The sequence below is a fragment of the Pongo abelii genome, chromosome 10 (genome assembly GCF_028885655.2).
Source record: "Pongo abelii isolate AG06213 chromosome 10, NHGRI_mPonAbe1-v2.0_pri, whole genome shotgun sequence".
Lineage (NCBI taxonomy): Eukaryota > Metazoa > Chordata > Mammalia > Primates > Hominidae > Pongo > Pongo abelii.
The window spans coordinates 110,235,450-110,260,615 of NC_071995.2; the positions used below are offsets into that span (position 1 = coordinate 110,235,450).

Sequence of the window (25,166 nt, forward strand, 5' to 3'; positions counted from 1 at the left end):
ATGTGAATTACGTGGACCTCTGTTCATTTACCTCTCTCCCTCTGCTTCTGGTCTGCTCACCAGGCAGTGAAAAGAGACTCTTAGGCCCCTGTGACTCTCTCAGAGATACGCTGATGGAGCAGGAGGAGGAGGACGAGTTGGAGTTCTTAATGGCTCCAGTGAGATGGAAAGGAATAACCTGAAGTCATCTGGGCCAGCCCAGTGTCTCTGTACCAAGTTCAACCTGGTCTCACTCACTGTCAAGTTGGAAAGGTGATTTTGGTCAGCCCAAACAGCCAGATTCCAGTGCTGCAGGGGGTTGGCAGGGCCAGGAAGAGCCCTTGTTTCCTTTTTCCCACACTGTGCACTGTTCTAGACTATGATAAGTCTTGGAAGAAATGCCGTTTTTACTCTCACATATTCAAATGGGCACATGGCATATTTGAGCTTCCCTGTGTTAACCTTTTTGCCCTTTCAGCACAAAAACTGAGTGAGGTTTTAGGGATCCCTGACTTACATGTAAGTTCACATGCCTACTTAGCCACCAGCCTCTGCTAGACACCTACAGGACCCCAGCTCTTACGAAGCTGACTCCACCAAACCACGCTGGCCCACATGGACCAAACCGGCTTCCCTCCCCACTATCAAAAAGCAAATCAACTGCAGTGCGCTACACCACAGAACCTAAACTTTGCAGGGTGAGGACGCCCAAACTTCCCAGAGCTGTGGAACTCTACTTACAAGGTAGCCTTCTGAGAGATAGATCCAACTGAGTCGCATCTCTAGCCCACACCTTGCCAGAGCCTCACTGGCGCACTATTTAACAGGAAATGGAATTCATTGTGGCAGGTCTCACTTAGACCCGCCTCAGAGAGTTCTGTTATGAAAGTAGCAGAGACATCTAATACAGCCAATTCACCCGTAACAGCCCCAGGGAGGGCCTCAAGGCCAGCGTTAGAGCCCAACTTCAGTGCAGCTCCTTCTCCTCATTAAGACAATCCCCTGGGCCCTGGAGTGCAGGGACCTTTGTCAGCAGCTGATGCAGACAGCAACCACTGAGATGGCAAGCACACCTTTCACCTGTAGCAGCTTACACTGGAGGTGAGCTCCAAAGTGCTTCCAGGGCTGCTCTTAAAGAAAAATGGGACCACCTGGGTGCTTCCAGCTTCTAGTTACACTGCACCAATGTCCAAGGCCAAGCCCTCTCAAGAGTACAACTTATGGTCAAAGCAGATATATGGATAACCAGGGAAAACAATTGGAAAGATGTGTCTGGAACTCATGTGAGTAACAATCAAGTTGACAGGCCCCGGTAGTCACCTCAGAGAGCTGAAACTCTGTGAAGGCCATCATCCCTGCCTGGCTTCCAAGGTAAGTGTGTAGGGGGATATATATGTACACATATATATAGTAGTGAGGCTATATAGACGTAGCAAAGCAGACACAGAAAGGAAAGAAGGACTGAGTTGCATTCCAGAGTCAAAGATATTTTTAAGGTCTCAGTTGGAAAACTAAAGGCCTGACCAATCAGCACCTTCACTGATCCCATGACAAAACCACACAAACATTCCCTTAGGGCCAGATCACGTGTATTTGAGAGGGAAAGGGAGACAGGCAAATGGCATGACACACAGGGTTTCCTAGCTGGGAGAGCCTCTAGCTGCTTACTGATAACATTCACATTCTACTTGGCCTTCACAGAAAGTTGGCTAAAGCTGGTTTACCTGAGGTACGTGGGCCATGTGGGGTGGGTTGGTATACGCCGGCTGAACGTGAGAAGGATGGATCGTAAAGACGGTCTGTTGTGCTGCTGGGAAACTATTCTGTGGCGACTGCGTGTTGGAGGCAGGTGTCATGGAGGGTGGAGTTGGCGCAAGCCCCGCGTGGTAAATGGCTGACTGCTGCTGTGGACTGGCCAGATGGAGAGCCTGGGCAGCCTGGTGCTGATGGTGCTGCAAAGCGACAGGAAAGAATTGAGAGGAAAACTTCTTTAATGAAAAGCAGCCAAGGGATACTCACAAAGCTAAGCTTTGTACACGTGGGCCTATGATGAGGGGCACTGGAAAGTACAGGGGAAGGTACAGGGTGGTAAAAGCGAGGCTGGAGGTGCCTCCCATCTGGACACTCCTTTCTGGGGCACAGAAGCCTGATTCTCAGCCTGGCAGTTAGAAACTTCTGAGCATATTAAAGTCAAACAAGACTACTGCCCCAGGGAACTGATAGATAATCAAAGACATCTTTAACTGCCTCCATTAGCAAACATAATTCAAGAAGCTCATAGGAAAATAACCTCATCACATAAACCTTAAAAATTAAAATTTAAAAGTCCCAAGCAAATAGGAATTTGCCTTATGAACTTTATGTTAAATTTGATTTTTCATTACTGCAAGTTTCCAGAGCTTATCCAATCACCTTATTATCAACATGTATCTTAAATGTGATTCTTTTTTTTTTAATTTTTTATTTTTTTGAGACAGAGTCTCGCTCTGTTGTCCAAGCTGGAGTGCAGTGGCGCGATCTCTGCTCACTGCAAGCTCCGCCTCCCGGGTTCATGCCATTCTCCTTCCTCAGCCTCCCGAGTAGCTGGGACTACAGGCGCCCGCCACCACGCCCAGCTAATTTTTTTGTATTTTCATTAGAGACGGAGTTTCATAGTGTTCGCCAGGATGGTCTCAATCTCCTGACCTCATGATCCACCCGCCTCGGCCTCCCAAAGTGCTGGGATTACAGGCGTGAGCCACTGCGCCCAGCCTTTAAATTTGATTCTTAAAACCACCACCCCAGGGGCACAGCTGTATCCATCTTCACGAGGGTGGACATGCCATGTGTTCTGACGACACGATACCTGGCACCTGAAGAAAGCACTCAGATACTAGGATGAGGAAGCCACTCCATGCAGACCTCTGAGTTGCCCTTACCTGAACAGGACTGGGTGCAGGATGACTTCCACCATGTTGGCTTTGCTGCTGTCCAGTGGGGGTAGCTGAAGGCTGAGGGTGTGGAGTATGTGGGTGCAGGGTAGCATTAGGGTGCGCATACTGCTGAGCAAGGGAGCCCGTGGAAACTAAAGTGAAAGAAAAAGGAGCATGTACACAACCGATGTGTGACAACTTCCATCGCTCCTCTACACTTCATCAACTGAACTTCCTTGATGGTTACAATGCATAACTCACGCCACTACCAATTTCTATAGATGACTCCATTTAAACCATCCATTGTCTTGAAAAAATAAGTGTAGCTATTGCTTAACAGACTAGCATTTGGTTCATATAATACAGCTCTACATATGATATTAAAATCAAATTAGTTTGCATTTACTCTTAACGATCACTAGGTTTTCCCAAAAAGGCGACTTGAAGGCATAGGCAGAAACTACTCAAACAAGTGCATTTTAGGTGCACACTCTTTAGCTCAAGGCCATCATCTGGCTAACCTCACCATGCTACTGCCCTGGAGCAATGTCCTGAGGGCACAGACTATATTGGGTGTGGCGGGGGGTGGGGGTGCGGGCACTGTGTATGGTATGTGGCAAGGCCAGGGATCTATCATCAGGGCCGAAGGACCACAATCTCTCTCAGCTAATCACAGGAGCCCCTCTGCCACTCAGTTTACTTCCCAGGCCCTAATGGAGGATCTCCCATCTTTGCTTTATGAAATAAATATAGAAAAGTAAACTCCCTTCTGAGTGCCCCAGCCCTTTAGAAAGAAATTTACTGGACTAACTTCAAAGGACAACATGATGGGCCAGTTTAAATCAAAATAAAGATAAGAACTGAAAGCCAGTTCTTTGTGAATCTCAGCGTGGGCCAAACCTTGGTACAAAAACCATTTCTTCATGTCTTTCAGTTTTGTTTTTTTTTTTTTTTTTTGAGATATAAGTCTCACTCACTCTGTTGCCCAGGCTCACTGCAACCTCTGCCTTCCAGGTTCAAGCAATTCTCCTGCCTCAGCCTCCTGAGTAGCTGAGATTACAGGCATGTGCCAGCACGCCCAGCTAATTTTTGTATTTTTAGTAGAGATGGGGTTTTGCCATGCTGGCCAGGCTGATCTCAAACTCCTGACCTCAAATGATCCGCCCACTTCAGCCTCCCAAAGTGCTGGGATTACAGACGTGAGCCACCGTGCCCAGCTTGTTCATGTGTTTCAAAAACAGTAAGTTGAGAATCAGAAGCAGAGTAGGATGTGTTCACTGCTTCCAGTGACTACGGACAGCACACTGATGGTACAAAACTAACCTCCACGTGGCAATGAGCTGAGAACAGAGCGTTCTCAAGATAACTCTAGCAAGGTGTAGTTCCCAGCCCTCTCTTGAGAAACGAATCCTAAAATCCCTCAAGATAATAAGCCCATACACAGAAATGATTCCAAAATAGTTCCCCACATTCTTCATATAACGTGTTAGCAAACACAGACATATGCAGGACTGATTGGGGAGAGAAGCAAGCACAGCTTTGGGAACAGGCACCCTAGTTCCAGCAGTCTGGTAGGCAAGGCTGCCGAGTCACCAGCATAGACACCTCTGGGTATATTCCACGTAAATGGTGTGCAGAGGGTTAGGCTAGGCACATGGCGCAGTTCTATAATCCTAGGTGTTGTAGGGCTAAGGGCCACCAACTCTCCAGCCCAAACAGTTACGTCTCCAGCTGCAAAGCTATCTCTTAGCAGAGGAAAGGGCAAGGCAAAGAGCCAGTTCTAGGATCACCTGTGCATCCACTGCCAATGCCACAGCTGGCATTAATATTCCTTCATATCCAGTTTAGACTGGATACAGCAGCTTTGTTTATACACAGGGAAAATTTTCCAGACTGTAGGAATTAACATATGCCAGAACATTTTAACAAGAAAACTGTGGCAACATATTCTCTGAATGTTTTTAAGAGTAGTGAATGTCTTCTGGGAGCTAGAACAAATGATGTACGAACGATGAAGCCTTCCTGAGCTTCACAGTCCCATGAGTCTATGAAGACAGTCCTTTTTTTCTAACTTGGTGGCTTATTAACAGGCCCTCCATCATCATCATACTCATTAAGTTTACTTCCAGCTCCCCCAAGTTGTACAGGCACTGACTTGGTCTAAAAGATTTGATGTAAATTTTGAACCTGAGTTTGTTGTTCTTGTAAAAATCTTACGTTCATTTTTAAAATGTATTTATTTGTTTAATTTTTGACAGAGTCTCGCTCTGTTGCCCAGGCTGGAGTGCAGGGGCACCATCTCGGCTCACTGCAACCTCCGCCTCCCGGGTTCGAGTGATTCTCCTGCCTCAGCCTCCCAAGTAGCTGGAACTATAGGCAAGCATCACCATGCCTGGCTGATTTTTGTATTTTTAGTAGAGACGGGTTTCGCCATGTTGGCCAGGCTGGTCTCGAACTACTGGCCTCAAGTGATCCATCCGCCTTGTCCTCCCAAAGTGCTGGGATTATGGGCATGAGCCACTGCGCCAGGCCATGTTTGTTTATTTTTGAGACCCAGTCTTGCTGTCACCCAGGCTGGAGTGCAGTGGCGTGATCTCGGCTCACTGCAGCCTCCGCCTCCTGGGTTAAAGTGATTCTCCTGCCTCAGCCTCCGAGTAGCTGGGATTACCTGGCTAATTTTTGTATTTTTAGTAGAGACGGGGTTTCACCATGTTGGCCAGGCTGGTCTCAAACTCCTGGCCTCAAGTGATCCGTCCACCTCGGCCTCCCAAAGTGTTGGGATTACAGGTGTGAGCAACTGCACCCGGCCTAAAAATTTATTTTTGAATAATAAAAAAGCCACATACAGCTAAGTAGCTACTACGGTGGACAGTGCAGTTTTGTTGTTCTTTTGAGACGGCGTCTCGCTCTGTTGCCCAGGGTGGAGTGCAGTGGTGTGATATCGGCTCACCGCAACCTCTGCCTCCCGGGTTCAAGCGATTCTCCCGTGTCAGCCTCCTGAGTAGCTGGGACTACAGGCGCGCCTGGCAACTTTTTTGTATTTTTAGTAGAGACAGGGTTTCACCATGTTGGTCTGGCTGGTCTTGAACTCCTGACCTCAGGTGATCCACTCGTCTTGGCCTCCCAAAGTGCTGGGATTACAGGCGTGAGCCACCGCGCCCAGCCACAAAACGTTCTACTGGATAGTGATGTCTATAGTTGTCCATGCCCTACTGTTAAACCATTAGCACTAACCCCTACCACCACCCCAGCCTCTTAAAAATGTCATTTGTAACAATCTAAATCTGTCTAAGGAAAAGCAATTCCCAAATCCCAAATTCTGTTCACAGAGGTTCATAAAGATACAGTACGGAATCTCAGAGGTTTGTTGTTTTTTTTTGTAATTTTATTTATTCAAGAAATTTTGTACTAAAAAGTTTGAAATTTCACTTTTAAATACCTTCTAAGCAAAGTATTAAGAATATTAAAAAGTAACAATAAATATAGAAGATAATTATGCCCATGAAATCTCATAATTAAGTTATTCATCAACTGGAAAAATGTAAAAATCTTGAAATCATTTGAAGAGAAAAGTAAAGATGAAATATTTTTACTATGCATTTTTAAAAGGCATCTCTGCAATTTAAATTTACCAGTATTTAAAGACTATAATACAGTGTTCTAATCTATAGCTAATTTGCATGCATAGCACAAATACCCAGGCTGAGTGAATGTACATAGGCTTTGTTTAAAAAAAACAAAACCAAAATCCTTTCCCTACCTAAATACCAGTGAACTGCAAGGCATTGATTAAAAACAAGACGAACAAAAACCACAAAGGATGTGTAAAATATGTATCATACGTTGCAAGCAAGATTTAAAAAGAGTTAATTAGAAATATTTCCCTTTGTTTTTTTTTGTTCTAGCTCAAAAGATCTGAAAGGAAGTACCTTAATCAGGAATTTTTCTCCTCCTTGAATTTGAAATTGGGAGAAATGGAGCCAGGCATGGTGGCTCACGCTTGTAATCCCAGCATTTTGGGAGGCCGAGGCGGGCGGATCAACTGAGGTTAGGAGTTCGAGACCAGCTTGGCCAACACAGCGAAACTCTGTCTCTACTAAAAATACAAAAATTAGCTGGGCGTGGTGGCGGGCGCCTGTAATCACAGCTACTCGGGAGAGTGGGGAAGGAGAATAGCTTGAACCCGGGAAGTGGAGGTTGCAGTGAACCGGTATCACACCATTGCACTCCAGCTTGGGCAACAAGAGCGAAACTCCGTCTCAAAAAATAAAATAAAATAAAATAAATAAATAAATAAATAATAATAATAAATTGGGAGAAATGTGAAACTTATACTTTAAATCAATACTAATAAAAATACAGTTCGGTTCTTTGATAGGCCAGTTAAGTAAGAGTGATACCAAGTGGGGTAGGAAGAAAATTTAAAAGCCAAGGAAAAAAATAGCTTGGAAGACAAGAGAGACAAAAAAGGAACCAGAGGCCGAGGCGGGTGATCACGAGGTCAGGAGTTCAAGACCAGCCTGGCCAAGATGGTGAAACCCTGTCTCTACTAAAATACAAAAAAAAATTAGCTGGGCGTGGCAGCAGGCGCCTGTAATCCCAGCTACTCTGGAAGCTGAGGCAGAGAATTGCTTGAACCTAGGAGGCGGAGGTTGCAGTGAGCCGAGATCGCGCCACTGCACTCCAGCCTGGACGACAGAGTGAGACTCCATCTCAAAAGAAAAATAATAATAAAAAAAAAAGGAACCAAGATAAGGTAAACAAGGAAAAAACACAGGAGAATCAGGGAAAAGGAGAGTGGAGTGGGAAGGGCAGTGGGTTCTGACCCACGCATATTATTTCACTGCTTTTGTTATATATGCTCATTCTGGCTAAAGATCCCAGAAAGGTTAAAAATAAAGTTAATTTTATTTGTAATTCTGATTTATTCATCAGTTAAACTTCTATTTATAAAACTTAAGTAGCCTTCATAAAATCTTTTAGATTAAAGATAATCAAAGACATATGCTTCTTTGGTCCAGACCTAGTCCAGAAGTTTCCCACTCAGTGTTCCTTGACATAAATATTTAAGATTCTAAACATATGATCAGTCAAAAATCCTTAATAACACTAACCACATTCCAGAACTAGTTTCCTCAGCTGTGATCTCACTGAAGCAAATTAAGTACAGAAAGCTGTGTGTTTAATTTGTAACTAGGTTTTGTCATTTTGACTTTGGATGCACAAGTCATAAGAGATCACCAGCATTGCAAAACTTATAAAACAAAACAAAATCTTCCAACTTGTAAATCTGATGTTAAATTCAGAAAAAGGGAAGTGAAGGAAAGTTGAAAACTCTAAAAGGGGAATAAAAGGCAACTTGATCAAACCATCATAAAATGGCTTAGAACAGGGGAAAATGAAGCAGCAGATTAAATTAGCAGCCCAACTGTTAGTTTCTTTTAAAAGTACAGATACTCCCTTTTAGGGGAAGTTGTGCTAAGGCAATTAAGGCTTAGGTGTAATGATTAAGGACCTTTTAGCTACTTACCAGGAAAACGACACCAAACTACTAACAGAGACAGTAAGATGGTGAGGATAACTACATTTGAGACCTCAAATTGAGTACATAATAAAATCACCTACTGACTATCTTTTACACACTACAATCACAGACATAGTTTCCCCTTTAATAGTATATACATACAGCAAGACTCCTTTTTAAAGAGCATCTATTAAAGGATTAAATTTAACATTTCCTAGCACCAAATAAATAATATATATATACACATATACATACATATATATACACACACACACATATATATGTATGTATGTATCAGCTTATTTTTGGATACCAAGTCATGGCATAATTAACAAAGATTTAAGGTCAAATGCATTTTAAATGCTAATATGGCATTTAGTAGAGTCAGACATTGAGTCACCCCAAAATAACTCAAAATGTTGTGCCTAACATAAAATTTGAATCCTTAATATCCTCTAGAACACAACATTTCATACAAGGTTGACAATATTAATGGCACAAATTTCTAAAGGATTTCTACAAATATTAGTACTCCTTCCTATTTAAATACCAAAGTCCAAGACTAGCCTTATTTTTATTTTTTATTTTGAGACAGAGTCTCTCTCTGTTGCCCAGGCCTGAGTGCAGTGGTGCAATCTCGGCTCACTGCAACCTCCACCTCCAGGGTTCATGGAAATCTTGTGCCTCAGCCTCCCAAGTACCTGGGACTACAGGTGCGTGCCACCATGCTTTTGATAGAGACAGGGTTTCACCATGTTGGCCAGGCTGTTATCAAACTCCTGGCCTCAAGCGATCCACCCACCTCGGCCTCCCAAAGTGCTGGGATTACAGGCGTGAGCCACCGCGTCCGGCCCTTATTTTTACAAATTGCCCTACAAATAGGAAAAATGTACCTTACAAGTTCATTTCCCAAAGAAAGCTCCGCCCAGACTTTCTCCATGAAGGAGCAACCATTTCTGTACTTTTTGCCAGGTGGGGAGAGGGGACCTGTGCTGTCCAAGATAATGACCTGAGAGGTCATGATCTCTTGCTTAAGCTCAAGATATCCTGAGGGGTCTGCTTCCTGAATATTTTATTTTTTGAGACAGAGTCTCGCTCTGCCACCCACACTGGAGTGGAGTGGCATGACCTCGGCTCACTGCAACCTCTGCCTCCCAAGTTCAAGCAATTCTCCTGCCTCAGCCTCCCTAGTAGCTGAGATTACAGGCGCATGCCACCATGCATGGCTGATTTTGTATTTTTTAGTAGAGATGGAGTTTTACCATGTTGGCTAGGCTGGTCTTGAACTGCTGACCTCAGATGATCCACCCGCCTCATCCTCCCAAAGCGCTGGGATTACAGGTGTGAGCCACTGTGCCCGGCCCTTCCTGAATATTTTAAACCTTTAGCCATGCACAGGACTGAAAAGTTCTTCCCTTAGTATTTCATCATTCCTATTCGATTAAAATTCCTGGTAGGCATAAATTTCTTCTTATCAGAATATAAATAAACATTTTAAGTTTATACCAAGCTTGTGGCTTGGTACGTGTATGCGTGTGCGTGCGTGTGTGTGTGTGTGTGTGTGTGTGTGTATAAAGCTGTTTAGGAAAAGTTTCTCTGAACAAGGAAAATATTAGGCATTTCCCAGTCACATTTTCTTGGTATGCAAAAATTGATTTCTGAAACAACTCCATTTTTCATTAACTCCAGCCTTCTTAAACTGGGTATTTCCATTTTAAAAACTGAATTATTTATGTATATAAATACTTTCAATAATTTGACTGGCACAAGGAAAATATTGTTCAACAAGTCTACTCCCTTAACATGTATTCTTTAAAAAGTTTTACTGTACAATTAAAAATTAGTATAAAAAACCCAACTCACTGGCAAAGTAGAAAGAAGGGCTTGTCTCCTTGTTGTATGGTAATTTGGGACATGCTGAATTTGGGAAATAGAAAGGTAAATTAGCCTTTTGAGGTGTGCATTTTCCGAATTTTCTGGAAAGGTTGACATATTAGTAATTTCTTTTTGTATTCATGCATATTCATTTTTATAAGAGATGACAAGCACTTTAAACACTGCTACAGAATTTTCAAAGAAAGGACTAAACCGGAAGACACTGTTCTTCTGTACTTAGGTGTCAAGTTGTCATGCTGACTTGCTTAAAAGTGAAAGGAATAAAATCATTATCTAATAAAAAGACCAACATGGCATTCTACTGAACAACCTTGATATAAATCATGTACCAAAATAAAACAATATTTTACAAGTTTAATTCAATAGACACACAATTTTGCAAAACATTACTAATGGAAATATCATTATCCTGAAAGATTATCTAGTAATGGATCCAAAAATTTAGGATCATAGCAAGAATATAAACATGAATATTATTTATTAAAACATGTCTATATAAAGACGTAGGGTATTTCAGTGTATTTAAATACACCTGGAAGGATACACATCAAAATGTTAAAAGGCAGTTGTCAGGTGGAGGGATTATGGATGCTTTTCTTTTTTTTTTTTTACTTACTGTATTTTCTTACTTATCTGCATTAAACTACCAAAAACAAACCAAAAAAGGATTCTGGATCTAATTCTTCCTAATGGCTCTAGTTAGTCGGAAAAGTTGTATTATTACTGTTTCTGAAAGGTAAAAGCATCGCCATAAAACAAAATTAGATGGATTAGAAGAGTAGATGTGAGGCTGGGTGCAGTGGCTCACATCTGTAATCCCAGCACTTTGGGAGGCCTAGGCAGACAAATCACAAGGTCAGAAGTTCGAGACCAGCCTGGCCAAGACGGTGAAACCCTGTCTCTACTAAAAATACAAAAATTGGCCGGTCGTGGTGGCGCACACCTGTAGTCCCACCTACTCGGGAGGCTGAGGCAGAAAAATCACTTGAACCTGGGAGGCAGATGTTGCAGTGAGCTGAGATCGCACCGCTGCACTTCAGAATGGGTGACAGAGTGAGACTACCTCAAAAAAAAAAAAAAAAAAAAGAAGAGTAGATGTGAGAGGAAAAAAAATTAAAGTAACTTCTTAGAAGGGATGGGGTAGAGGCAATGATGGAAGTTACATTAAGAGATATCAAAGAGGCCGGGGGCAGTGGCTCACGCCTGTAATCCCAGCACTTTGGGAGGCTGAGGCAGGTGGATCACCTGAGGTCGGGAGTTCAAGACCAGCCTGACCAACATGGTGAAACCCTGTCTCTACTAAAAATACAAAAATTAGCCAGGTGTGGTGGCGGGCACCTGTAGTCCCAGCTACTCAGGAGGCTGAGGCAGGAGAACTGCTTGAACCCAGGAGGCGGAGTTTGCAGGGAGCTGAGATCATGCCACTGCACTCCAGCCTGGGCGGCAGAGGGAGACTCCATCTCAAAAAAAAAAAAAAAAAAAAGAGGCTGGGCACAGTGGCTCACGCCTGTAATCCCAGCACTTTGGGAGGCCGAGGCGGGTGGATCACGAGGTCAGGAGATCGAGACCATCCTGACTAACACAGTGAACCCCCATCTCTACTAAACAAAATACAAAAAATTAGCCGGGCGTGGTGGCGGGCGCCTGTAGTCCCAGCTACTCAGGAGGCTGAGGCAGGAGAATGGCGTGAACCCAGGAGGCAGAGCGTGCAGTAAGCCGAGATCACGCCACTGCACTCCAGCCTGGGCGACAGGGAGAGACTCCATCTCAAAAAAAGAGACATCAAAGAGATAAGGTTTTTGACAAAAGCCCTTTCTAAGATAGCTAGAAAGAGGACAAGGTCAATACTTTTTTAGAATGTAATAAAATAATTCCCCTATTTTATCAATTTAACTGTTCAGTAATGTTAGCATATTTGTATTAAACATACTAAAAATTTAAAAACAATATTCAGGATTTCATTTTGCAGTCATTAGTGGTCCTATGTTTTCAATGCCTTTGGCTATGGCCATTAACAATTAATGAATGAGAAAAGGTGACATAAAATTGTCACCAACATCTGGGTGCATGTTCTTCTGTTTGCATTAAATGTTTTAAAAACCTAGATAGGATGTAGCTTAAAAAGAAAAGCACAATTCATACTCAAAGTATTTGGTTCCTTTGAGAAAATTTATGACAATATATTTAATATATTTATAAAATATAAATTGTTCAGGGAAGATGAGTATAAAATTAACACTTCTATGTAAGTTTGTTGTAGTTTATAAGAATGTACTTCAAATTTTGTTTATATTTGATATAAGGCTTTGAAAGTCTAATAATTGAAATAAATCACTGAAGATTTAATGAAGAACACACTTAAGCAGATTAAATTATGGCTTATGATGGCATAGAACTAAACAATTCTTTCTAATGTTTTCTTTTTTTTAAATAGAGACAGGGTCTTGCTCTGTCACCCAGGCTGGATTACAGTGATGCGATGATAGCTCACTGTAGCCTCAAAGTCCTGGACTCAAGTGATCCTCCCATCTCAGCTTCCTGTGTAGGTGAGACTACAGGCACGTGCCACCATGACTGGGCTTTATTTTATTTTATTTTTTGGTAGAGATGGGATCTCGCCATCTTGCCTAGACTGATCTTGAACACCTGGGCTAAGCGATCCTCCACTTCAGCCTCCCCAAGTTCTTGGATTACAGGTGTGAGCCACCATGCCCAGCTCCTAGTATCCTTTTTAGGGTCTTAAGCACCACAAAGGGAATCTTGATTAACTAGTGACAATCACAACAAGTCCACAGCCTTGCTCCTAGCCCGCCTCCATACAGACAGCAATTAAATACCACCTGTGTAAACTGCAGGAGAGGAGTTCAGATTTGGCTGAGTAACTTTCTCCTGGCATGAAAGAACTGGCTCTAATGACTAGTTCATTCCAGATTTCACTGGACATTAGATCTAGTGCTTTGTTTTGTTTGCAACATTGCCTATTTGCCCATACATAAATGGCCTTTGGGGTCTAAGGCCCCACTGCTCTTCAAATGGACATGTTCTAGGAAGTAGTTATGAAAATCATCTGTACCTCAAACACAGTATTTACCCTATAGGCTGTTTCAAAACCAATGAACATTCATCCAAAAGATGAAGCCAGATGTTGGCAGTGAATGAACACAATGAGAAGAAAGATTCTGCTCAACATTACAGTATTATTGCTACAATGTCTCAAAAGCATGGGTACACAAATAACTACTCTCCAAATGCAATGGAAATTTTAGCTTTAAAGTTTCAGATCTGATTCCAAGGGGAGTATGCCAGAAAATGGAAGGAAAGAGATGTTCTTTCCACTTATTAAATCATGATGTATTCACCAGAAATGTATAAACAATCATAATGAACTTTTAACCTAAGCCTTTAGCAAACTGGAAAATTGTTAAAATATATACAAGTTGCATAAAAGCCAGCGTGATAAATCAATCGTGCCTTTGCATGCATATTCAGTCCCCGTTAAGACAACTAAAGACAAGTCAAATGACGGGGTCATAACCAAAATAATAAACCAAGTCAGTTTGTCAGTATCTTTTACAATTAAATTACGGATGGGCCTCTTGAAAAAAATGTTTTCCAAAATGTAGCAATCACACAATTTTTTATTTAAAATGCATAATCCACAATACAAAATTGAAAGTGATAATGTGGAAAATTAAGACTGGACTTAAGTGTTTTATAAAACTAAACACCTTTGATCATATACAAATTCCCATCAGCAGTTAGCCTTTGTGGCAGACAAGAACCTCCAGGAAGAAAGCATAAGCTGTGGGTTACAGGTGACAGGAAGGATGATTGCTGCTGCCCAAGTCCTATTCTCATTAACCTACGGAATGTTAAAACTTTTATTCTTCAAAAAGGATAGAGGTGGGATGAAAAGTAGTAATGTCTCAAGAAGAGGGTTTGTCAGAAATCTGTAAATTCCTTTTTTTTTTTGAGACGGAGTCTCACTCTGTAGCTCAGGCTAGAGTGTAGTGGCGTGATCTCGGCTCACTGCAACCTGTGCCTCCCGAGTGCAAGCAATTCTGCTGCCTCAGCCTCCCAAGTAGCCGGGACTACAGGTGCATGCCACCACACCCAGCCAATTTTTTGGATTTTTAGTAGAGATGGGGTTTCACCATGTTGGCCAGGCTGGTCTCAATCTCCTGACCTCATGATCCGCCAGCCTTGGCCTCCCAAAGTACGGGGATTACAGGCGTGAGCCACTGCGCCCAGCCTGTAAATTCTTAAATAACTCAATTTTGCCTAAACATACTCGTTCAGGACATCTAAACTTAAAAATTTTGTATTCTTAGTATTTCAAAAAGTTCGAAGAAGTTTTAAAAATGAAATGTCCATGTAGTTACATGTAACCATAATCTCATTCTCATAGCAGTACACTTTTCAACTGTATCAATAAACCAAAATTATCCCCTACTCCAAACAACCAAAAATGCAAATAGGAAAACTAAAAGACACCACAGGAGTTCTCAGAAATATTCAGAACAAAACATCTTAATGAAATCAGTACTATTTAAAAGCATATTCTGAAAAACATTTGAAGCAATCCATAAATTCTGTATCATAAGATATACAAATGGACATTTTATTTTAAATTATCAACAGTGAAAAATCTATTATTTTGGTACTTTAGACAGCTGCTAAGTTGATCTACACAAATTTCTCTGTTTAGTCACAAAACGAAGATGGGTTTTTTGCTTATTATTCTCACATATAAATACTGCTTAGTTTTACATAAAATACTTCTCATTTTCATTTCAGCATTCTGTTCACATTGGTTATATTTAAAGTGTGACTCATGTCTAAAATATATCTAATATTACATAATATTCAACCACTTAAAATACAGCATGATGTAGAAACATAGCATTATCATTATAACAAACAGCAAAAAAAAATATGTAATGCCAGTGACCCTCAGATCAAGTAGTGAAGCAAAATGTTTTCATGCTGGAGAACGCCTTTATGCTTTTATTATTATAAAATTCTCTTGCATGTCATAGGCAGGATATACCAAAGTATAATACTGATGAGGAAGAGGAGAAAGGTACCTTTCTCCACAAAGATGCTTTGCCATTATATACATCATTACATTTTAGTTAAAGCAGGAGAGAGATCTGAAGACCAGGTACAGAAGTAGAAACTATTTGCCAAAAGTTATAAAGCAAGTCAGGCAAAGAAATGGGTTCATCTTTTCCTTCAGATTCTTGACTCTCAATGTCATAAAAGGTCAGGTTATTCTTAGATAGAGTATGTTTTCGGAAACTTAAATTAAGAAGAGTCACACACACTGGAAGAGACAAACAAAGTGCTTCCTACCATACATCGCATGCGTCTGCTCATGAGCCCCGTACTGAGTTGCTGAAGAAGATACTAAACCAGGCTGGGCATGTGTTGGTGGTGCCATCATTCTAGCATTACCCTGTATTACAGGACTATAGACATGAGGATGCTGTGTTCAAACAAAAAATAAAGAAATAACATTAACACTGCAAATAGAGCCAAGCAGACTTTAGTTAAGATTTTTAACTCCATGGTTTCCAGATTTCCAGAAACAGCTGTAAACTCTCAAATCTTTCTTGGCTGTTTCCTCTGAACCTCTTACAAAGATCAGTAACCTTCGAATATATATTAAAAAGGGTCCCCAAGTCCTTAGCTATCTACCCTACCATCACACAAAAGCAAAAATTATAAAGGAAAATCCCTTTACCATATTAAAAGTTTTTTTATATGGTACAAAAATTAAGAGTTAGGCCCTACCAGCCTTACCTGAGACTGATAATGTGGCACATGCTGAACAAGGGGCTGATTTGGGAACTGCTGAGGACTGTAGGCAACATATTGCGTGGAGTAAGCTGGTGGGGTGGCTGCAATCGGTGGGCCCGCTGCTGACGCTGGGTGCATCATGGCACTCTGATGATGCTGGTCTTGCCGCTGTTGGGGCATATTTGGTACTGCATAAAAAAAAGCAGACTGCCTATTAAACAGTATCTCCACAGCATAATACATGTGTTCACATGGTCTAGGAGGCTCTGAATGATTTGACCTTGCATCTGCGTCTCTGATGCCATCTCATACCACTCCCATTTCTGTCACTCTGGGTTGTTTTCCTGTCATGCATGCTAGTCCTCAGCCTCAAACACCAGTTCCCAAATCCCAGCTGGGATAATTCTGCCTCATCCATCAGGTGTCAGCTTGAAAGCAACTTCCTCAGAGGGACTTTCTCTGATGGCCCTCAGACTTGATCAAGTCCCTGTAACAGACTCTCACAGCATTATGAAATCGCTTCTCATATGGTATTTTCTGGGACAGGCACTGCATTCATTTTGAGAAAAACAAAAGCATGACCAAAGAGCCAAAACAGATCCAACACTAACCTTCTATCTTCCTTAATTTCCAACCACTGAATCCTTGTAACACTTCCTATTCTTTCTCAAACCCAGTATAACACAGCACCATATACCAGGTTTCTAAATAATAGTTCTTTTAAAAGATTACTTTATGTCTTATCTTAATCCATACAGGTGGTCTGCATGTAAGGGCCTCTCCCTGTTACAACTCTAGTTAAGAATTCAGCTCAACTGTCATCTCCCATGTGAGGTTTTTTTCCAGTTCCTCCAGCACGAGCTAGCTACTTCCCATGTGCCTCTTTCCTCCCACATTTCTTACAGCACTATTGTCTGTGACCTGTTTCTGGTGTTGCATTAACCAAGCCACTTCAGGAAAATAATTGTGGAATGACTGCTTACAACTAGGTATAAGGCACAAAGAATATAGAACTTGTTCATAAAATCGTAAGAACTGATTATACAATTAACTGCAAATTTGTGGCTAAACATTCACTGACTGTTGCTGAAATCTGGGAGAGCTAGTTACATATTATTTTATCTATGTAGAAAAGCAAACCTGAACATTTTTTTATATTTTATCTTGGATGCACGTATTTAAAAAGCACCTCCTTTTGGTAGACAAAAAAGCCACTGAAAACTAATTATCGCTTTTATCAAATGAAAGTTTGTCCGATTATGCTGAGCTTAAACTATTCACTATTATTACTTTGTTACTTATTACCTTCCTGTATATTTAAAAAATAATTAAAAAGCTAGTGAAGTATACTATGGTGCTATTATTTAGATATCATGTGTTTGTCTCCACCAATTCTCATGTTAAAACATGATCCCCAGGCCAGGCGCAGTGGCTCACACTTATAATCCCTGCACTTTAGGAGGCCAGGGCGAGCGGACTGCTTGAGCTCATGAATTTGGGACCACCCTGGGCAACATGGGGAGACAGTCTCCACAAAAAATACAAAAAATATTAGCCAGCCGCGGTGCTGTGCATCTATGGTCCCAGCTACTCAGGAGGCTGAGGTGGGAGGAACGTTTTAGCCAGGGAGGTAGATGCCGCAGTAAGCCATAATTGCACCACTGCACTCCAGCCTGGGCGAAGAAGTGAGACTCTGTCTCAAAAAAGGGGAGGGTAGGGGACAGGAGGGGAAGAAAAGAAACCAAGCCCTTGACTCTGCCTGTTATTTGAAAAATGTTAAAAATATTTTTATCCAATACCTCAAAGGATTGGAATTTAGTAAAGGAGCAGGGTAAAAACTAACATATAGACAGCAATAGCCTTCATATATGGTACTTCATAAGTAATTACTTAGAAGATGCAATGGAAGAGAAGTCCCTGGGTTACACTAACATTAAAAAAGAACCTACCTAAGGCATACACTGAAAAAAATGTACAAAACCTTAAAGATAAACTTTATTTTTATTTATTTTCTTTGAGACAGTCTCGCTCGGTCGCCCAAGCTGGAGTGCAGTGGTGCAATCTTGACTCACTGCACTCTCTGCCTCCCAGGTTCAAGCGATTCTCCTACCTCAGCCTCCAGAGTAGCTGGGACTACAGGTGCGCACCACACCCAGCTAATACTTTCTTTTTGTATTTTTAGTAGAGATGGGGTTTCACCATGTTGGCCAGGCTGGTCTCGAACTCCTGAACTCAAGTGATCTGCCCACCTCCGCCTCCCAGAGAGTTGGGATTACAGGCATCAGCCACTGCATCCAGCCAAGGATAAACTTTAACATGCTACTGAAGGTATACTTTGTTCTTGAATAGGAAGACTCAACATCATGAAGACATCAATCATTTCTTCTCAAGTTAATTTATAAGTTTATTGTGATTCTGGCCTGCCATGGTGGCTCATGCCTGTAGTCCCACCACTTTCTGAGGCTGACACAGGCAGACTGCTTGAGCTCAGGAGTTCGACACCAGCCTGGGGCAACATGGTGAAACCCTGTCTCTACAAAATATACAAAAATTAAGCCAGGCACGGTGGTGCTTGCCTATAAGTCCCAGCTACTTGGGAGGCTGAGGTGGGGGGATTGCCTTAGCTCGGGAAGTTGAGGCTGCAGTATGCCCAGATCATCCCACTGCACTCCAGCCTAGGTAATAGAGCCAGACCTTGTCTCCAAAAAATTAAAAAAATAAAAATAAAAAATCCAGAAGTTTATACTGATAATAAGAATCAATAACAAAAAAACCACCTCATTGGTTACCTTTGGAGGATAATAGAAAACCAACTCATTATTTTGAAGACTGCCTTAAAAAGGGAAACGATTAACATTTTAAATTACTTTTCCTAAGAAAGCTATACCTCCGGGTAACCAAACAGCTGGATATGGGAAAGTTTTTCTTTATAAAAATATTCCAGGTAATAATTGAAGAAGGGATGAAAGGAAAAGAATGTCACCATTTTGCAACCCCTAAGGAAATAATTGATCTTGGGCTAGACAATTATCATCAATGGCTGCTAAAAAACACACCAAAAAAATTAAGGCGCTAAAGGGACATATTATCTCCTGGATAGATAAAACATCTAGGAACTCACTGACTACTCCTATCAGGAAAAAAGACTGATTACATTACATGACTCCTCACTGAAAGTACATACATCTGTGAAACACTGGGGAAAAAAAAAAACAAAACCCAATCTTATCAAGCCTTCATTATCTACTATCAGTTTACAAAGATCACAGGGGATAGAAGTCTACTTTAAATATCAACACAGGGATACAGTCAGCAAAATTCAGATCGTGGGAAAAAAATACAAGACAAGCTGGATATGAAGAAGACAAAAACTAAGGGAAAAACTCTATTTAAAACTATGAGGGCTGAGTGCAGTGGCTCATGCCTGTAATCCTGGCACCTTGAGAGCCAAGGCGGGCAGACTGCTTGAGCTCAGGAATTCGAAACCCTGTCTCTACAAAAAATACAAAAATTAGCCAGGTATGGTGGTGTGCACCTTTAGTCCCAGCTACTTGGGAGGTTGAGGTGGGAGGATCACCTAAGCCCAATTGGTACAGACTGCACTGAGCTGAAATCATGCCACTGCACTCCAGCTTGGGTGACAGAGTTAGACTCTATCTCAAAAAACAAACAAACAAAAAAACCTATGACTTGGCTGGGTGCGATGGCTCATCCAGCACCTCCTAAAGTGCTGGCCTGTAATCCCAGCACTTTAGGAGGCTGAGGTAGAAAGATAACTTAAGCCCTGGAGTTTAGGACTAGCCTGGGCAAGACAGCAAGATGGTGAGACTCTGTCTCAAAAAACAAAAAAACAAAGAGGAAGAAAGACAAGACAAGAAAAGCTGGCAAGGTGGCATGTGCCTGTAGTCACAGTTACTTGAGAGGCTGAGGAGGGTGGATCCCTTGAGACCAGGAATTCGAAGCAGCAGTGAGCTATGATTGCACTACTGCACTCCAAGCCTGGGCAACAAAGCGAGACCCCATCTCAAAAACAAAAAACAAAACCAAAACCAACTTAAAGATACACACTAAATTGTTGGTGGATAAACTGATGCAATGTCTACAATTTGCCTCAAAATAATCCAGTGGACTCAAAGCTTTTAAGAGACAATGGGTAGGGATGAAACATGACTGGCCTAGGTTATTAATGTCTCAATACATTCATAATAAAAAGTTACCACAAGGCTGGGAGCGATGGCTCACACCTGTAATCCCAGCACTTTGGGAGGCCAAGGTGGGTAGATCATTTGAGGTCAGGAGTTCAAGACCAGGTTGGCCAACACGGTGAAACCCCATCTCTATTAAAAATACAAGGCCAGGCGCAGTGGCTCACACCTGTAATCCCAGCACTTTGAGAGGCCGAGGTGGGCGGATCACGAGGTCAGGAGATCGACACCATCCTGGCTAGCACAGTGAAACCCTGTCTCTACTAAAAATACAAAAAAATTAAGTCAGGTATGGTGGCGGGCAAATGTAGTCCCAGCTACTTGGGAGGCTGAGGCAGGAGAATGGCATGAACCCGAGAGGCGGAGCTTGCAGTGAGCCAAGATCGCGTCACTGCACTCCAGCCTGGGCGACAGAGCGAGACTCCGTCTCAAAAAAAAAAAAAACAAAAAGGCTAGGCTACTTGGGAGGCTGAGGCAGGAGAATTGCTTGAACCCCAGAGGGGGAGGTTGCAGTGAGTTGAGATTGTGCCACTGTACTCCAGCCTAGGTGACAGAGCCAAGACTCCATCTCAAAAAAAAAAAAAAAAAAGTTACCACAATATGAAACAATTAAAAAAAAATGACTTCAACATATAAACAAATCCAACTTGCAAGCCTGATTTGGACCCTAACTGGAACAAATTATTGTAAAAAGATTTATCTTTTCTGTTTCTTTTTTTTTTTAAAGGGAATCTTGCTCTGTCACCCAGGCTGGAGTACAAGTGCGCAATCTCAACTCAACTACAACTTCTGCCTCCTGGGTTCAAGCAATTCTTCTGCCTCAGTCTCCCAAGTAGCTAGAATTACAGGTGCCTGCCACCGGGCCCAGCCAAGATATATTTTAAAGATCAGTTGGTTTTAAAAAGGCAACTGATTTTTTTTAGTAGTAAGTTAATTATAGAGTTCATATGGAAAAATAAACAGAAAATTCAAGGTAATCTGAAAAAAAAATCAATGTTGGCAGTGAATGGATGAGAAGGTAGTCCTATTAGATTAGTGAAGCAGAGTGAAAAATCCAGAAACAAATTCAACCACAAATAGACGCTTGTTTTATGATAAAATGGCATTTCATATCAGTTTGTATGACCATAATGGAATTACATTATTATCTATCTATGCGTGTGCACACACACACACTTTAAATACAGGGTCTCCTTCTGTCACCCAGGCTGGAGTACAGTGGTACAATCACAGCTCACTGCAGCTTTCAACTACTGGGCCCAAGCAATCCTCCTTCCTCAGCCTCTCAAGTAGTTAGGACTACAGGTGTGTGCCACCACACCCAGCAAATTTTTAAATTGTTTTGTAGATATGGGGTTTTCCTACATCACCCAGGTTGGTCTTGAACTCCTGGCCTCAAGCAATTCTCCTGCCTTGGCCTCCCAAAGCTCTGAAGTTATAGGTATGAGCCACTGTACCTGGTCAATATGATATACTTAGTAGATGATAAGTATTTGAACATAATCCAATAACCATTCATGATTAAAAAGAAAACAAACCCATCTCTGCAAATTAGGAACTGAAGTAACACCTAACTGTGTGCTTAATAGTGAAAGACAATGTCTCACCCCTAAGAATGGGAGCATGGCAAAATCTCATGCTTTTTTCAGTAATGCACCAGTACAATAAGGAAAAAAAAAACAAAAAAACCAAAAACACCAACATGGTGATTAGATCATGACTGTATGTTTAAGTCTTAAAGGGCTGCCAGAAACAGTGGGTTTACCAACACATCAAGATACAAGGTCAATATTCAAAAATCAAGTGCATCTCTATTTACGAATAAACAAACGTTGAAAGTTTTTAAAACATAACTCACAACAGCACAAAACAGATGAAATATTAAGGGATAAATTTAAGAAAGTAGGCACAAACTGATACAAAGAAAACTAGAAAACACTGGTGAAACTTAAGACTTAAATAAATGGAGCAGTATACGATGACATCAATGAAGATTCCATATTGTTAAGATATTTCTCCCAGAACTGATATAAAGATTCAGTGCACAATCCCAAGCTGGTTCTAAAATTTATTTGGAAATTCAAAGAATGCAGAATAAGAGTAATTTTGACAAGAATAAAACTGGGAGACTCATATAAACTTAAAGGTTGATTACAAAGTAACAGCAATAAAGAGAGAATTGGCCTAAGGATATATACAAAGATCAATACAACAAAACAGTTCACAAATAGACACATATACAATACGGTCAACTGAATTCAATAAAGCTACTATGGCTGGGCGCAGTGGCTCATGCCTGTAATCCCAGAACTTTGGGAGGCTGAGATGAGCAGATCACCTGAGGTCAGGAGTTCGAGACTAGCCTGGCCAACATGGTGAGACCCTGTCTCTACTAAAAAAAAGAAAAAAATACAAATTAGCTGGGTGTAGTGGCGGGCACCTGTAATCCCAGCTACTCAAGAGGCTGAGGCAGAATCGCTTGACCCCAGGAAGTGGAGGTTGCAGTCAGCCAAGGTCACACTACTGCACTCCAGCCTGAGTAACAAGATTGAGACGCTTGTTTCAAAAAGAGAAAAAAAATAAAGCCACCAATGGAAAACAGGGGCTGGTGCCAGAGAAACCGAGTAAATATTTATGGCGGAGAAAATGAAGCTCCACCTTTACATCACACCCTACACAAAACCTAACCTGAAATCAACCATACACCTAACCATAAAAACATTCATAACCTAGGGTACGTAAAAGATTTCTTATTATGATACAAAAATGCATAAACCTTAAGAGAAAAGCTTGATAAATAAGGCTTCATTAAAATTAACAATACTGGCTCTTCAAAAAAACCGCAGACTGGGAGAAAATATTCACAATACCTATATCTGAGAAAGGACTTGTAACCAGAATATATAAATAACTTAAAATAATTTACTAAAAGTAGTAACTTTACTTTTCACAGTAAGAAAAGAAACATGACTTTTTTTTTGTGAGACGGGGTCTGGCTTTATTGCCCAGGCTGGAGTGCAGTGGTGCAATCTCAGCTCACTGCAACCTTGATCACCCCTCCATTGTCCTCCAAACCCCCGCAACCTCGCTCAAGTGACTGTCCCACCTCAGCCCCCCAAGTAGCTGGGACCATAGGAATGCGCTTCCGTGCCTGGCTAATTTTTCTTTTTTTTTTTGCAAAGACAGGGTTTTGTCATGTTCCTCAGGCTGGTCTTAAACTCTTGGCTCAAATGATCCATCCAGGTTGGCCTCCCAAAGTGCTGGAATTACAGGCGTGAGTCACTGCACCCAGCCAGAAACATTGAGACAAAAAGAAATATTAGGACAGGCACAGTGGCTCACACCTGTAATCTCGGCACTTTGGGAGGCCGAGGCGGGTAGATCACCTGAGGTCAGGAGTTAGAGACCAGCATGACCAACATGGTGAAACCCCACCTACACTAAAAATACAAAATTAGCCAGACATGGTGGCGCATGCCTGTAATCCCAGCTACTTGGGAGGCTGAGGCAGGAGAATTGCTTGAACCTGGGAGGCAGAGGTTGCAGTGAGCCAAGATGGCACCACTGCACTCCAGCCTGGGCAAAAGAATGAGATTCCATCAAATAAATAAATAAATAAATAAATAAATAAATAAATAAATAAAATGAAAAAAATATTTGAACAATTTACTAAAAAAAAGGTTGACAGCTGAAAATAAACATACACATGACGAGGTGCTCCTGGATCAGTCATCATCAGAGAAATGTACATTTAAGATCACAATGAGATACCATAAGACACCCATTAGACCTGTTGAAATTAAAAAGATAACACAATACCAAGTGTTGGCAAGGATGCAGAACACTTGGAACCTGCATATGTACCTGATCAGTTGGAATGTAAAATGATACAATCACTTTGGAAGATTGCTAGTTCCTTATTAATTGAAATATGTATTTACCAGGCAGTGTGTGGTGGCTCACATCTGTAATCCCAACACTTTGGGAGGCTGGGGCAGGTGGATCACTTGTGGTCAGGAGTTCGAGACCAGCCTGGCCAACGTGGTGAAACCCCGTCTCTACTAAAAATACAAAAAAATTAGCCAGGCATGGTGGTGCACGCCTGTAATCCCAGCTACTTGGGAGGCTGAGGTGGGAGAATTGCTTGAACCCAGGACGGGGAGGTTGCCATGAGCTGAAATCACGCCACTGAATTCCAGCCTGGGCAACACAGTGAGACTTCATCTCAAAAAATAAATAAATAAATAAAAAATAAAATAAATTTTTTTAAAAAATGAAATATGCACTTACCATACCTCAGCAATTCCAATTCTAGGTATTTAACTAAAAGAAATAAAAACACAAACACTTGTACACAAATGCTCACAGCAGCTTCATACATAATAGCCAAAAGCTGGCAATAACTCAAATGCCCATCAACTAGTAATGGGTAAATTAACTGTGGTATAATCATAAAATGAAATGCTACCCAGCAATAAGAATAAGCTGGCTGGGCACGGTGACTCACGCCTGTAATCCCAGCACTTTGGGAGGCCAAGGCAGGTGGATCATTTGGGGTCAGGAGTTCGAGACCAGCCTGGCCAACATGGTGAAACCCCGTCTCTGCTTAAAAAAAAAAAAAAGACAAATATTAGCCAGGCGTGGTGGCACATGCCTGTAATCCCAGCTACTTGGGAGGCTGAGGCAGTGGAATTGCAGACCAATTCTGGGAGACAGAACAAGACTCCATCTCAAAAACAAACAAACAAACAAAAAGGAATAAGCTGATACTAACATGAAACTCAAATTACTACACTGTTTAGGACACACATATGAAATTATATACCAAGCTTGTCCAACTTGCGTCCT

The 25,166-nt window shown here is 41.6% G+C and overlaps 1 protein-coding gene across 50 annotated transcripts in view; it reads right to left on the reverse strand.

The window, feature by feature from the left end:
- The window catches only part of ATXN2 (ataxin 2), a 146,303-nt gene that overhangs the window by 4,319 nt on the left and 116,818 nt on the right, over nt 1-25,166 (reverse strand). For 15 of the 50 annotated variants that reach the window (XM_054528271.2, XM_024256518.3, XM_054528268.2 and 12 more), the window contains 5 exons: nt 16,117-16,301; nt 15,667-15,799; nt 10,279-10,332; nt 2,898-3,043; nt 1,704-1,931 (listed from right to left, as the gene is read on the reverse strand). In XM_054528271.2, the coding sequence (XP_054384246.1) occupies nt 1,704-1,931; nt 2,898-3,043; nt 10,279-10,332; nt 15,667-15,799; nt 16,117-16,301 (746 nt within the window). Of the gene's footprint in view, nt 1-720; nt 796-1,703; nt 1,932-2,897; nt 3,044-10,278; nt 10,333-15,666; nt 15,800-16,116; nt 16,302-24,608; nt 24,642-25,166 lie in introns of all 50 variants that reach the window. The other 35 variants (XM_054528274.2, XM_063711912.1, XM_024256512.3 and 32 more) reach the window with 4 other exon arrangements.